The 16,250-nt window shown below is 44.3% G+C and overlaps 2 protein-coding genes across 2 annotated transcripts; both read right to left on the bottom strand.

The window, feature by feature from the left end:
* Window positions 1–869: 869 nt before the first annotated feature.
* LOC132831371 (ferritin, middle subunit-like) lies at window positions 870–6,045 on the bottom strand. Its single transcript, XM_060849478.1, has 4 exons — window positions 5,944–6,045; window positions 2,693–2,839; window positions 1,541–1,666; window positions 870–1,025 (listed from the first exon to the last, which is right to left on the bottom strand). Exons 1-4 carry the CDS (start codon window positions 6,043–6,045, stop codon window positions 870–872), a joined length of 531 nt encoding a protein of 176 aa, XP_060705461.1.
* Window positions 6,046–11,057: 5,012 nt separating this feature from the next.
* Window positions 11,058–16,139, bottom strand: LOC132831400 (ferritin, middle subunit-like). The gene is made up of 4 exons (XM_060849526.1): window positions 16,038–16,139; window positions 12,910–13,056; window positions 11,755–11,880; window positions 11,058–11,213 (listed from the first exon to the last, which is right to left on the bottom strand). Exons 1-4 carry the CDS (start codon window positions 16,137–16,139, stop codon window positions 11,058–11,060), a joined length of 531 nt encoding a protein of 176 aa, XP_060705509.1.
* Window positions 16,140–16,250: the final 111 nt, after the last annotated feature.

Below are 16,250 nucleotides of genomic sequence, written 5' to 3' on the forward strand. Positions count from 1 at the left end.
TGGTCAGTGTGGCTAACTACTCAAACAAGGTGAAGATCAAAGGGCCCAGTACTGACCCTGGTCAGAAACCCAACTGGTCCTCTCGAACCTTAGGCTGGGCCCACTGTCCAAGGAAGCCACAACACTTGGAATATAGTTGTTCTGGCACTCTATGGGCAGCTATGGAAGAAATGTTGGGATTGTATCATTTCCAGGTTGGCTGGTTCCACAATCTGGACAGAAACCAGAGCCTGATGGACCTCACCTTAGTGGAGGTGAGCTGGTCATCAGTTTAGACTCAATTGAGATTTATTGCTAAAGTGAAAATAAGTCATTAGAGGCTTAGGTAAGCTATTTGAAGGATGTCTGCACTTGACTGTTTGTGAAAGGAAGTTTCTGTATCACCTCAGTTTTCCTTAACCACAAATGTAGCTATTAAGTCCAAAGAAAAATAAAGTGTTAATAGTACAAAAGAAAAGGAATGAAGACTTTCCACCCCTAGACTGTAATCCAACCTTACATTCTACAGAGGGGGTGGTGCAGGGCTGGCCTGACCTCATGGTTACTCCAGAGCAGCACCTTCTGGAGATCCCAGTCCAGTTGGATGATGAGTGGGGTAGGGAAGAGTAAAAGAAAACCCAGTGAAAGTTTCATAACCTAGTTATTTGATCAGCCAAATTACTCATTCCAAGCTCAAGAGATCTACCAAAGTAAAAGTATCAGTGGTCTGAATGATGGGCAATCAGCAAGATTTTATTCATTTCCATTTCAGGTGGTACAGCCATTACATTCTTGCCAACATGCTCCTTCTCCCTGGGTGGGGGAAGCCAGATTGTCCAAGTGAAGTCAGTAATGCATTCACACAAAAGCAGACAGTCCCCCAGGCCCCACTAACTGCTGTCCTCCAATGAGAGCCTGTCAAACAGGTACTCTCCCAGCCCATTCTCAGGAGCTCCCAGACGCTTCAGGTTGGTGATGTAGTCCCCAAGTCGCTTGATGATCTCAACCTCCTCATCCAAATAGTGGGTCTCCAGGAAGTCACACAGCTGGAACACAGGAATATTGCAGCTCATTACATTAGCACAAAGACAATTATAGAATTTCCACTACAAAACTGTGCCCAAGATGTCAACTCTTGCTCCTTGGTTGCTGCACTTTCCCACTGAGCCTTCAGCATCAATATTATAGCTTAGATATTAGAGTTTGCTAGACTTTCCAGGAATATATGCTGTTGAGGACAATAGCCTTTCAGCTGGCTCATCTTGCTGTTTCTAACTGGAGCCCGCTGTATTGTGGTGTACAGTGATCATTCCACTGCAATGGTCCTGAAAGGGGATTCAGTGGCCAAGAACCACTTCAGAACTCCCACCAGATTACAATCCAAGTTCCTCCTTGACTTTATTAAGGAGGAATTGTAACAATCAGCATGATCTCAAGTGATCAATGTTACATCTGGAAAAAAAGTGTTGGATTACTGAACTTCAAACCCACAAAGACCAACCAGTGAGGTGTTGCCCTGAGGGTGTGGCAGTGATGAGAATGAGGGGGTGGTGAAGCTTACATGAGGGTCAGTCTGGGCAGTGGCGAGTTGGTGTAGATCCAGCAAACTCTGGTTCACATTCTTCTCCAGATCCAGGGCAACCTGCATTGCCTGCAGACCGTTACCCCACTCATCCCTCTCTGGCTTCTGAAACAAAAAAAAGGACAGATCAGTTATTTGAGAGTTACATTCACCTTGGTGATATGGCTGGTCTGAAGCAGGAAGTTCAGGAACAGGTCGTTGTTGAGATCAGGATTAAGTTTTATAAAAAAGATTGTTTGAATCAGTGTCCATTTGAGAACTTAGATCAAGATAGTCACATCATTATCTTGGCACAACAGCCAGTGTCCCACCTCTTGTCCACAAGGTTCAGTCCCACTTGCACAATGGCTTCACACTTGCCAAGTACATGGATTAAAAGTGTGCATGCAAGTCAATTGAGGGACAGCAAAATGTTTACAATAATAAAGATTTGGATACAAGGTCATAGATCCCAGAACCATTCAGTACAGGTAGATTGGGTGAAGGTGGGATGCAGGAGTTGTGGCATTGAATATAGGAATAAGTCCTGCTTTACAAAGCAGTGAAAAAATCAGTTAGGATGAAGGAACACTGGCTCTGGCCACCACACTACAAGGATGGCATTGCACTGGAGGGGTGTACAGATGAGATTCTGCAGGATGTTGCAGAAGATGGAAAATCCATTGAGGGGAAGACTGGATGTTTTATTAGAACAGAGGTAGAAGGGGTTATCCGATTGGACAGTAGTGAGAATCTCTTCCCCATGGCAGACAGCAAGACTAGAAAACACAGGTTTAGGCATCAGTATGTTGGGGAAAGCTTCCTCAACAGAGTGGTAGAAATATGGAATGCATCACCTGATGAGTGGAGGCAGCCAGTGCAGTGACATTCTAGCAGCATTGGACAAATACTTCATATCCAGGGTGTAGTGGTCTAAGGACCAATTGCAGGTAGATGGGATTAGTGTAGTTTGGTGTTGATTGGTCAGCACAGACTAAAGGGCCTGTGTCTATGCTGTGACTTGGAGATGGAGAAGATCATTGGGGAAGCCAAACAGAAGACCTTGCCACTTCCCCATCAGGAAGTGATAACCTAGTCACTGACTTGAAGCCCCATCACCAGAGCGGCCATTCCCCTCCCCAACATTCCCACCTTCACATCCTGGAGGAGGACTCTGCCTCCACGCTGATTCTGGAATTTCAGCAGCTTCTCTGCATGTTCCTGCTTCTTCTCGGACTGAGCTTTGAAGAACTGGGAGAAATGGTGCAGGGCAACATCATCCCGGTCAAAGTACGACATCTGAAAGAGAACCATTTACATCTATTAACTAGAATTGGCCCCAGTGATGTGTTATCAGAAGTAGGGCACTAGTTCAGCCCTTAATCACGCTGACTATTCAGCTGTTAAACCTCTGGGTTGTCAACCCTTTTAATATACTAGTGTTGTCCAATGAGCCAGCAGCTCCTTTAACTGGAGGAGGTGAACAACCCCAGCTTCCTCCTGGGGACAAATTTACTTTTACTTTGGATTGAACAGCTGGTTCATTGCTCAGGTCTGACACAGCATCAGAGGAGAGAAACAGTGTTTCTGCTTGTTAACCACCATCAGAATTGGAAGATATTAGAGATGGAATAGGATTTGAACAAAATGAAGGAAACTACATTGCAGGGTGGGTGAGTCTGAAACTAGAGGACATAGGTCCATTATATCTAATCACTATCAACCCTGAGAGACAGCTTTTCCAAAAAAAAAGTGATTAGATTAGATTACTTACAGCGTGGAAACAAGCCCTTCGGCCCAACAAGTCCACACCGACCCGCCGAAGCGCAACCCACCCATACCCCTAACCTAACACTGCGGGCAATTTAGCATGGCCAATTCACCTGACCCGCACATCTTTGGACTGTGGGAGGAAACCGGAGCACCCGGAGGAAACCCACGCAGACACAGGGAGAACGTGCAAACTCCACACAGTCAGTCCCCTGAGGCGGGAATTGAACCCAGGTCTCTGGTGCTGTGAAGCAGCAGTGCTAACCACTGTGCCACCGTGCCGCCCTGCGTGTATGGAATCACCTGCCAAAGGAAGTGGTGGAGGCAAACCCAATGACAACATTTAAAGGCATTGGATGGGTACAAGACTAAGAGCAAGAGGGATATGGGCCAAGTAGGACTAGATTAATTCAGACATCTGGTAGGCAGGAGAAAGCTGGATTGGAGGGTCTGTTTCCATACTGTACATTTCTACAGTTGGTTCAATGCAGAACATTGGAAGTTGTAACCTTTAACAAGGTGAGGGTTCAGTTGGATGACAAGGAAAACCACTGGAGTACGAAGTGTAATCTACTCCATTCAACATTAACCAGAGGGTAATACCCAGTCACCAGGACAGGTTTTCTGGAAGGAAGTAGAGATACAAACCTGATACCAGAACACAGGGACTGTAGGCCATTCAGCCCCACAAGCCTGTCCTGCCATTCAATGAGAAATTAACCATGTAGTGCCTTGCAGCAGCCTCATCGACCCTGAAGGTTGAAACTGGAAAATGGATGTTGGACACTGCTGGCACTAATTTAGTCAGGAGAGAGTTTTCTGCAAATTGTACATCATTGGGATTGGACGTACCAATCACTTGATCTGTAACAAGTGTGCTCTTATCTGGAAGGGAATGAGAGAGAAAGGGGCCCCAGGGGTTTGCTAAGGAAAACCTGCTCAATGACAGGCTCTGGATTGTTGCAGCAGTTTATTACAGGCCTGTGTCTACAAACCATTTCGATAGACCTCCATATTTGCCTCATTTGAGGCATCATGTTCACAAGTAAATGGTGTGACAATGCTGCCCCTTTAACAAGGTTATTTTGTCCATGCCTTATGGTCTCCATTGAAAGAGCAGGGATGCTGCTATGTCTGGAAGTAGCTACTTTAAACATGTCAGGGGAGTGGCCAGTTCACTAAGTTGAAGTTTTCTTAAGCTTTTACAGTGATCAGGTTCCCTGCTTCAACAGATGTTTCTTGCCAGAAAGAATTTTCTGAGAACCAGATAGGAATCTACCATTTGCAAAGGGGTGTTTTTGCAATGTTGCACGTATTGGAACAGCTCCTTCATGAAGTGCTTATTGAGTCAGTTTTCTAAGTTTAAAAAAAGTTACTCTAAAAATTCAGATTTTGGTTTCAAAGACATTTTTTTCCACAAGGCAGAATGGTTTGACTGGCTTCATCACCCCTGAAACAGCCATTTATACATGTACGTTAATAACAAAGGTTAGGTCTGAGCTACCTTTAGAGGTCCTTAACAGTGGGAAGATGTCTATGAAGGGTCACAACTCAGGTCAGAGGGGAAGTGAGTGGTCTATTCTTCTAGGACACTCCCATTATATTAAAAAACTTCTTGGTTCACCAGTGAAAGCTGTTCCCATCTCTAACAAGCTATGCTTCAAGGACTTCATTCTCACGAATGAACCATACAAACCCAGACTGATGAATATTCTATACGTCTAGACAAGAGCATTTGCAACATGCAAGCAGACATCATCCATGATAAAACAGCCCACTCTTCTAGTACTAGATTTTCCACCTCCCTGCAGTGTGGATTGTCTACCAGGTACCCTACAGCACTCACTAAGGTTGTTAACACATCTAAACAAATCCCACCATGTCAGAAGTGCATGGGCAACTCTCTAGAGTAAAACAGCTAGCCATTTTGTTACCATGCCATCCTGGTTAGAGATTAGATCTTCAGTCATTGGTCAAAAAAACCTCAATTCCAGCCTTCCTATGGATGTAGCAATACTTTAGCAGATCAACTCTGCTAGAAAGAGTTACAGACAACAAGTGGCTCCCTGACCATTGTATTCACACATGCGTGGGTAATCAGAAAGCCAGATCAGGCCTCAGTTGAGGCCTTAGGTATATGCCAGTCACAGCCTGAACTTCTACTTCTGCTCAGATCAACCAAACATTGAAAAATCCATAACTCCCTTCTGCAGCCTCAAAACTGGCATGATGGCTATTTAGGATCAGCAGAAAGTTAGAGAAAATATCAGTATATCCCCACGGTAGAAAAGGCAACTAGACAATGGATACTTCCATTCCACCATATAGTTGACCCAAATGACTTCATAAGAATCTTAGAAATACTCAATTCTGACAACCAGAGGGAGGGAATGACAACCCAATCAGGGATTAATAAAATAACCCTGAAGAACACTTCACCCTGCATATGTCACTGAAGGCCATCTAGGCATTAGATATTTTACCTCATCGTCATATTCCACAGTTGCTGTAACATTTTTATCTTGAATTCTTATTTAGGTGAGACTATAAAACTCAATCTACAAGAACATCAAGTTTATTTAGAAACATCAGCATAATAGATTTAATTTTAAGCACACAGAGAGCACACTCACCAAAGACTGATAGAGATAGGAGACAGTGAGCTCCAGGTTAATCTGCTTGTTGACAGCAGCTTCACAATCCTGGTGATAGTTCTGACAAACCTGGGAGGCCATTCTGTGAGAAATACTGCTTTTAGCTTTCACCCCAAAGCCCAATCACAAATTGAAGATTAACACCAAATGTACCTAAACAAACAGTGCCTTTGAACTTTTATTTATACTTCAGGAGTTGACCCTCAGTTTATTCAGCAGGAAATGACATCATCAGTGATGGCCAATCACTCTTGTTAGTCAATCCATCAGCTGCCATGTCCAATCAGCACAGGATGGGAATTGGATCCAGAAGCCAAACAGAATTGACAACTGGTTGATGATGTCATTGCTGATTGACTTTTGACCTGCTGCATAACTGCAAATTCTGGAAGTGCATCTACATGAAAATGAAAATAAAACATACTCTAAAACTTCACTATTGCATCTGAGGTTGTTTATTATAAAGACATGCTCAACACAGATTTGCAGAATTCTGTTTGTTCGTTTGTTACTCTGAGGAATTTGTCTTCCTGTCTTTTGAATGACAGTGTTGGGAGTCCATTGAAAAATGGCTAGATTTTGTTGACATTAAACTTTTGCCTATTGCTTGACAGTGACAGAAATAATGTGCTTTTGGGTCCTAGTGCAGGCAACTTTGTGGATCCATTCTAAATCTGCTGTGACCTCTTTGACCTTGGGTCTCTGGAAGCCCAGTTTACAAACCAAAATGCGAAATGTGCTGAGTGCCTCAGCCATGTAGTAGGCCTCAGGCCTCCATGTCTAAATTGCTGCTCAAAACCTATGGTACATTCAGCTTTTCTGTCTCCATGTTCAATTTGTAATTGTTTCAAGAAGGACCAGCCCTCAACTCAAGGATGTTTCCAAGTGGGAAGATTCTGATTCTGGAAAGTCATGAGTTGAGAAATTCACAACAGAATTCCCAGCCTCTGACTTACTCTCATCGCCGTGAATATTTATCAGAGTTGACCTCTAACCGTGGTTTCATGTGTAATATTCAAACTTGTAATTCAATCTGACAAAATAGGGCTAGACTGTAACCTGGTATTTGGGAAAGTTATTGGGTCAAAGTAACTTGCTTCCACCAATCCATCCGTCAAGGCTGTGATCATACCCTAACATTGAGTGGGGACCTTCAATCCCCAAACTCTCACAGCCCACCATTCCACTGGATGCTGGTCAGTTCAACACATTCAACTTTAGGTTGAGACAACCTCATGTCCATATCGCTGTGGGTGTGGACCACATAGAGTTCGGAGACTAGTTTCTGAGCTATACATTCTACAGAATACAATATAATTAGAATAATAATCCCGCTATTTGGAAACATGCTCAAGTTGAGGGCTGGTTCTTCTTGAAACAAGTAAAAACTGAACATGGAGATAGAAAAGCTGAACGTGCCATATGTTTCGAGCAGCAATTTAGACATGGAGGCCTGAGGCCTACTACATGGCTGAGGCACTCAGCACATTTAGTGTTTTGGTTTATAAACTGGACTATGTATATATTGTCGCATATGCAGTTTGGTTCTGTACAATTGCATATCAAAGAAACAAATATTGGAGTTTGACTCTATCCAACAAACCAAAGACTTCTCTTACTTGAACCAGATTATATTTACATGCATTTCAGGCAGTGGAAAGATCCAATAACTGAATGGATCCTCATTAACCTTCAGCAGAAAGACTTCAGACAATGGTCTTTCCCCACATGCCCCTCAGCGGCAGCTGCCCCAAGCTTCAGCGCGTCCCTCAGCGCGTAGACCTTGGAATGTGCCAGTCTGTTAATTCGCAGTCAGGGTCAACTACTTGCTCTGGAAGACCAACCAAATTTTGGGTAGACCAAAGGGGGCCTTTCACTGAGTGGATGGTCCTCCAGGCGCAGTTGATGTTTGTCTTGGTGTGTGTCCTGAGGAGCAGACCATAGAGCACAGAGTCCCACGTCATGGATCTGCTCAGGATGACTCTCAACACACACCACTGCATCATCCTCCAGACTTCCTTTGCAAGGGCACATTCTAGAAGGAGATGTGGAACAGTCTCTATCCCTGGCAGCTGCTTTGCGGGCAGAGTTCGGTGGTGAAGAGAGACCGGGCGTGCATGAGGATTTCACAGGTAATACCCTTCTTACCACCAGCCAAGTGATGTCTTGGTGCTTGTTGGAAAATTCTGGTGATGAGTCATTCTGCCAAATGGCTCTGACAGACTGCCCAGGGGACAATCCGACAGGATCCACCCTCTCCTTTTCCCGAAGGGTCTCAAGGACACTACGTGCTGACCGCCTTCTGGTGGACTCGTGGTCGAAGGTGTTTTTTTTTAGAAATTTCTCCACAAAGGACAGGTGTTATGAAATAGTCAAACTACTTAGAGGGTTTCACGGCCATGAGGCCAGGCCCATAATTCACAACACCAGGGTCAGGTGGAACCTCAATACCTAGTGACACTTGATGTCTGCGTACCGGGGTCGATGAACAACTTGATGCAGCTGCACACAAAGATGGCCATCAGAATAAGGGCAGTAGGTTCCTCCCTCCCTCATCCAGAGTTTTGGGCATGGTGTTCCTATGGATAAAGTCCATTCTAGACCTCCAGGTGAAGTGGAAGATGGCTCAGGTAACAGTGCAGTTTCAGGGAACAGGCCAGACCTGCATCACAGAAAACAACAGAGAGATTGCCTCACACCTGATGACCAGGATTTTACCCACAATGGAGAGGGAGTGGTGCTCCCAAAGGCCTAGTTTCTCCCTCACCTTGGCGATGCACTCCTCCCAAAATTTTGCACACACCCCACTGAATCGTACTCCCAGCACCTTCAGGTAATCTGTCCTGACGGTGAAGGGATAAAGGATTAAGGATTGGTCAGCCCAGTTGCCAATTAACATGGTTTTGCTCTTTGTCTCAATTTACCTCGGCTCCCAGGACCAAAGATATCAGGCTAGGTGGATTGGCCGTTCTAAATTGCTGATAGCATCTAGAGATGGGTAGGCTAAGTGGATCAGCCTTGGGATATGGGATATAGCATGGGTCTGAACAGGATGCTGTTCAGATGATTGATGCAGACTCAATGGGCTGAATAGCCTCTTTCTGGACTGCAGGGATTCTATCAGCATATCTTAATGTTTGGTTAAAATAAAAGGATTTATGTGCTGGAATAAATGTTAAGTGCCTTAAAGTCTCACCCCCACCCTTAAGGTTGCAGTATGCACTAGCTAAACAAAATTCACTGAAACAATCACAAGAATGTCTGACAGCCCCTTCCCTAACCCATGATCCCTGAAACCTTGAAAGATAAATGAAATAGCTGTACAGGAGTGTTAGTATCTCCAGGTTTTCTCTCCCAGTCACACCCACTCCTCAACATGGAGAGCAATCATTGTTCCTTCAACATCACTGGGTCAAATCAAACTGCATCAGGAGAATCCTTCAGCACATGGGAAGCTGGAAGGAAGCTCGGATCAGCTTGGACTGCAAACTGCTGCCTTTAGCAGCAAGAGTAAATCAGATGGAAGCATCTAACCTCAAGCATTGCTGTTATTCCCAGATCACTGTCATCCTGCTCATTTCAGCTGTAGGGGGCAATGCAGAGCACACATTATCATCCATTGCAGCTCAGGAGAGTTCCTTGAGCTGACTCCCAGGAATGTCAGGTGATTTTCCCCTGCTCTGGGATGGCAGGCATGAAGTGTTTTTTTTTAAAAAAAAAGAAAAAGGTTGGGGGCCGTGGGGATGGTGGCCTGATTTTGTGACTGGGCAGTCTGCTAGGGAAAGTAAAATGAGGGATGCACCTAGGACAACTCACTTCTGGAAAAGTTGCACCCCCAGTGTGGATTGGCTCCTTGTTGTTCCAATAGGGGCATTGAAAGTTCCCACCCAGAGCAGTACATTTGAGATTTGGAGAGCACGAATGGTCAGTATGGCTAACTGCTGAAACAAGTTGAAGATCAGAGGGCCCAGTCCTGACCCTGATCAGAAACCCAACTGGCCCTCTAGAACCTTAGATTAGATTACTTACAGTGTGGAAACAGGCCCTTCGGCCCAACAAGTCCACACCGACCCACCGAAGCGCAACCCACCCATACCCCTACATTTACCCCTTGCCTAACACTACGGGCAATTTAGCATGGCCAATTCACCTGACCTGCACATCTTTGGACTGTCGGAGGAAACCTGAGCACCCAGCAGAAACCCACGCAGACACGGAGAGAATGTGCAAACTCCACACACAGTCAGTTGCCTGAGTCGGGAATTGAACCCGGGTCTCAGGTGCTGTGAGGCAGCAGTGCTAGCCACACCACCCACAAAGCTAGGCCCACTGCACAAGGAGGCCACAACATTTGGAATATAGTTGTTCTGTCACTATTGGCAGTGATGCAAGAAACATTGGGATTGTATCATTTCCAGGTTGGCTGGTTCCACAATCTGGACAGAAACCAGAGCCTGATGGACCTCACCTTAGTGGAGGTGATCTGGTCAACAGTTTAGCAATAAATAATCAGTCGAGTCTAAAGTGAAAATAAGTCACTGGAGGTTTAGGTAAGCTATTTGAAGGATGTCTGCACTTGACTGTTTGTGAAAGGAAGTTTCTGTATCACCTCAGTTTTCCTTAACCACAAATGTAGCTATTTATTTTTCTCTGGGCTTAAGCGTTCATTGTAGTACAAAAAGAAATTGAAGACTGTCCACCCCTAGACTGTAATCCAACCTTACATTCTACAGAGGGGGTGGTGCAGGGCTGGCCTGACCTCATGGTTACTCCAGAGCAGCACCTTCTGGAGATCCCAGTCCAGTTGGATGATGAGTGGGGTAGGGAAGAGTAAAAGAAAACCCAGTGAAAGTTTCATAACCTAGTTATTTGGTCAGCCAAATTACTCATTCCAAGCTCAAGACATCGACCAAAGTGACGTATCAGTGGTCTGAATGATGGGCAATCAGCAAGATTTTATTCGTCTCCATTTCAGGTGGTACAGCCATTACATTCTTGCCAACATGCTCCTTCTCCCTGGGTGGGGGAAGCCAGATTGTCCAAGTGAAGTCAGTAATGCATTCAGACAAAAGCAGACAGTCCCCCAGGCCCCACTAACTGCTGTCCTCCAGTGAGAGCCTGTCAAACAGGTACTCTCCCAGCCCATTCTCAGGAGCTCCCAGACGCTTCAGGTTGGTGATGTAGTCCCCAAGTCGCTTGATGATCTCAACCTCCTCATCCAAATAGTGGGTCTCCAGGAAGTCACACAGCTGGAACACAGGAATAGCACAGCTCATTACATTAGTGCAAAGACAATTCTAGAATTTCCACTACAAAACTGAATGTGCCCAAAATGTCAACTCTTGCTCCTTGGTTGCTGCCTGACTTGCTGCACTTTCCCACTGATCGTTCAGCATCAATATTAATAGCTCTAGATATTAGAGAGTTTGCTAGACTTTTCAGGAATATGTGCTGGTGAGGACAATAGCCTTTCAGCTGGCTCATCTTGCTGTTTCTAACTGGGGCCCACTGTATTGTGGTGTACAGTGATCATTCCACTGTAATGGTCCTGAAAGGGGATTCAGTGGCCAAGAACCACTTCAGCACTCCCACCAGATTACAATCCAAGTTCCTCCTTGACTTTATTAAGGAGGAACTGTAACATTATAAACATCAGCATGATCTGGAATGATCAATGTTACATCTGGAAAAAGTGTTGGATTACTGAACTTCAAACCCACAAAGACCAACCAGTGAGGTGTTGCCCCGAGGATGTGGCAGTGATGAGAATGAGGAGGTGGTGAAGCTTACATGAGGGTCAGTCTGGGCAGTGGCGAGTTGGTGTAGATCCAGCAAACTCTGGTTCACATTCTTCTCCAGATCCAGGGCAACCTGCATTGCCTGCAGACTGTTACCCCACTCATCCCTCTCTGGCTTCTGAAACAAAAAAAAAGGACAGATCAGTTATTTGAGAGCTACATTCACCTTGGTGATGTGGCTGGTCTGAAGCAGGAAGTTCAGGAACAGGTCATTGTTGAGATCAGGATTAAGTTTTATAAAAAAGATTGTTTGAATCAGTGTCCATTTGAGAACTTAGATCAGGATAGTCACATCATTATCTTGGCACAACAGCCATTGTGTCCCACCTCTTGATCACAAGGTCCAGTCCCACTTGCACAATGGCTTCACACTTGCCAAGTACATGGATTAAAAGTGTGCATGCAATTCAATTGAGGAACAGCAAAGTGTTTACAATAATAAAAGATTTGGATACAAGGTCATAGATCCCAGAAACATTCAGTACAGGTAGATTGGGTGAAGGTGGGATGCAGGAGTTGTGGCATTGAATATAGGAATAAGTCCTGCTTTACAAAAGTTGTAAAAAAAATCTGTTAGGACAAAGGAACACTGGCTCTGGCCATCACACAAGGATGGCATTGCATTGGAGGGGGTACAGATGAGATTCAGCAGGATGTTGCTGAAGATAGAAAATCCATTGAGGGGAAAGACTGGATGTTTTATTGGAACAGAGGTAGATGGGGTTCTCTGATTGGACAATAGTGAGAATCTCTTCCCCATGGCAGACACCAAGACTAGAAAGCACAGGTTTAGGCATCAGTATGTTGGGGAAAGCTTCCTCAATAGAGGAGTAGAAATATGGAATGCATCACCTGATGAGTGGAGGCAGCCAGTGCAGTGACATTCCAGCAGCATTGGACAAATACTTCATATCCAGGGTGTAGTGGTCTAAGGACCAATTGCAGGTAGATGGGATTAGTGTAGTTAGGTGTTGATTGGTCAGCACAGACTAAAGGGCCTGTGTCTATGCTGTGACTTGGAGATGGAGAAGATCATTGGGGAAGCCAATCAGAAGACCTTGTCACTTCCCCATCAGGATGTGATAACCTAGTCACTGACTTGAAGCCCCATCACGAGAGCAGCCATTCCCTTCCCCAACATTCCCACCTTCACGTCCTGGAGGAGGACTCTGCCTCCACGCCGATTCTGGAATTTCAGCAGCTTCTCTGCATGTTCCTGCTTCTCCTGGGACTGAGCTTTGAAGAAGTGGGAGAAATGGTGCAGGGCAACATCATCCCGGTCAAAGTACGACATCTGAAAGAGAACCATTTACATCCCATTAACTAGAATTGGCCCCAATGATGTGTTATCAGAAGTAGGGCACTAGTTTAGCCCTTGAAATCAGGCTGACTATTCAGCTGTTAAACCTCTGGGTTGTCAGCCATTTTAATATACTAGTGTTGTCCAGTGAGCCAGCAGCTCCTTTAACTGGTGGAGGTGAACAACCCCAGCTTCCTCCTGGGGACACAAATTCACTTACTTTGGATTAAACAGCTGGTTCATTGCTCAGGTCTGGCACAGCATCAGAGGAGAGAAACACTGAATTAGTGTTTCTGCTTATTAACCGTCATCAGAATTGGAAGATAGAGGTGGAACAAGATTTGAGTAAAATGAAGAAGCTACATTGCAAGGTGGAGGAGTCTGAAACTCGAGGACATGGGTCCATTATATCTATCACCATCAACCCTGAGAGACAGCTTTTCCAAAATCGAGAAAGTGATAGTGTATGGAATCACCTGCCAAAGGGAGTGGTGGAGGCAAACCCAATGACAACATTTAAGGCATTGGATGGCTACAAGAATAAGAGCAAGAGGGATATGGGCCAAGTAGGACTGGATTAATTCAGACATCTGGTAGGCAGGAGAAAGCTGGATTGGAGGGTCTGTTTCCATACTACAGCTGTAGAAATGTACAGAAGTTTCAATTTGTTCAATGCAGAACATTGGAAGTTGAACCCTTTAACAACGTGAGGGTTCAGTTGGATGACAAGGAAAACCACTGGAGTACTAAGTGTAATCTACTCCATTCAACATTAACCAGAGGGTAATACCCAGTCACCAGGACATGGAGATACAGAACAGATATCAGAACACAGGGACAGGAGGCCATTCAGCCCCTCAAGCCTGTCCTGCCATTCAATGAGAAATTAACTATGAGGCTGCTGCAAGGCACTACATTAACCCTGAAGGAACAAACTGGAAAATGGATGTTGGACACTGCTGGCACTAATTTAGTCAGGAGAGAGTTTTGTGCAGCTTGTACATCATTGGGATTGGATGTACCAATCACTTGATCTGTACAAGTGTTCTGATCTGGAGGGGAATGAGAGAGAAAGGGGCCCCAGGGGTTTGCCAAGGAAAACCTGCTCAATGACAGGCCCTGGATTGTTGCAGCAGTTTATTACAGGCCTATGTATGCAGTGCACACAAACCTCCAGAAACTTGTAAACAAGCATCTGATTCACTCAGTGAAACATGTAATACAGGAAAGACCTAGTGTGACCTAGAGATCAACCATTATCTGCAGAGAATATCAGCAGCTTAAAGTGTAAGCTGAAAAGCACTACGCTTGATTTGACTTCAAACAACTATAAACCATTTCGATAGACATCCATATTTGCCTCATTGGAGGCATCATGTTCATAAGTAAATGGTGTGACAATACTGCCCTTTAACAAGGTTATTTTGTCCATTGCCTCTATGGTCTCCATTGAAAGAGCAGGGATGCTGCTATGTCTGGAAGTAGCTACTGTAAACAGTGGTAGGGGAGTGGCCAGTTCACCAAGTTGAAGTTTTCTTATGCAGGCAGAAGCTTTTACAGTGATAAGGTTCCATGCTTCAACAGATGTTTCTTGCCTGAAACAATTTTCCTGAGATAACCAGATAGGAATCTACCATTTGCAAAGTTGCAGGTATTGATAACCACTTCATGAAGGAGCGTTCAAAGTCAATTTTCCAAATTAATAGAAGTTATTCTAAATTCAGATTTTTGTTTCAAAGACATTTTCCACAAGGCAGAATGGTTTGACCAGCTTCATCACCCCTGAAATAGCCATGTTATAAAAGTATATGTATAAAAAAAGAGTTAGGTCTGGGCTACCTTTAGAGGTCCTTAACAGTGGGATGATGTCTATGAAGGGTCACTACTCAGGTCAGAGTGGTCTATTCTTCTGGGACACTCCCGTTATATATAAAAAGAAACTTCCTGGTTCAGTGAAAACTGTTCCCATCTCTTATGAGCTATGCTTTAGGGTCTTTCTCCTCATGCAAAAACTATGCAAACCCAGACTGATGAATATTCTACATATGTCTAGATGAGTGTATTTGCAATATGCAAGCAGATATCCAGGATAAAGCAGCCCACTCTACTAGGACTATGTTTTCACCTCCCTTCAGTGTGGATTGTCTACCAGGTAGCCTACGGCACTCAGTAAGGCGAGTTAACACCTTCTAAACAAATTCCACCATGTCAAAAGGGCATGGGCAACTCACTATCTAGAGTAAAAACAGCCAGCCATTTTGTTACCATGCCATCCTGGTTAGAGATTAGATCTTCAGTCATTGGTCAAAATCTCAAATCCAGCCTTCCTGTGGATGTAGTAATACTTTAGCAGATCAACTCTTCTAGAAAGAGTTACGGACAACAAATGGTTCCCTGACCATTGCATTCATGCATGAGTGGGTAATCAGAAAGCCAGATCAGGCTTCCGTTGAGGCCTTAAGTATATGCCAGTCACAGCCTGAACTTCTACTTCTGCTCAGATCAAACATTGAAAAATCCATAACTCCCTTCTACAGCCTCAAAACTAGCATCATGGCTATTTAGGATCAGCAGAAAGTTAAAGGAAATATCACAGTATATTTTCATAGTAGAAGAGGTGACTAGACAATGGATACTTCCATTCTACCATATAGTTGGCCCAAATGACTTCATAAGAATCTTAGAAATACTCAATTCTGACAACCAGAAGGAGGGAATGACAGTTACTGCCAGTAACAACCCTATCAGGGATTAATAAAATAACCCTGAAGAACACTTCACCCTGCATATGTCACTGAAGGCCATCTAGGCATTAGATATTTTACCTCATCATCATATTCCATAGTTGCTGTAACATTTTTATCTTGAATTCTTATTTAGGTGAGACTATAAAACTCAGTCTACAAGAACATCAAGTTTATTTAGAAACATCAGCATAATAGATTTAATTTTAAGCACACAGAGAGCATACTCACCAAAGACTGATAGAGATAGGAGGCAGTGAGCTCCAGGTTAATCTGCTTGTTGACAGCAGCTTCACAATCCTGGTGATAGTTCTGACAAACCTGAGATGTCATTATGTGATGAATACTGTTTTAACTTTCTCCCCAAATCCCAATCACAAATTGAAGATTAACACCAACTGTACCTAAACAAACACTGCCTTTGGACTTTTATTTATACTTCAG

This window comes from Hemiscyllium ocellatum, chromosome 33, assembly GCF_020745735.1.
Source record: "Hemiscyllium ocellatum isolate sHemOce1 chromosome 33, sHemOce1.pat.X.cur, whole genome shotgun sequence".
Taxonomy (NCBI): Eukaryota; Metazoa; Chordata; class Chondrichthyes; order Orectolobiformes; family Hemiscylliidae; genus Hemiscyllium; species Hemiscyllium ocellatum.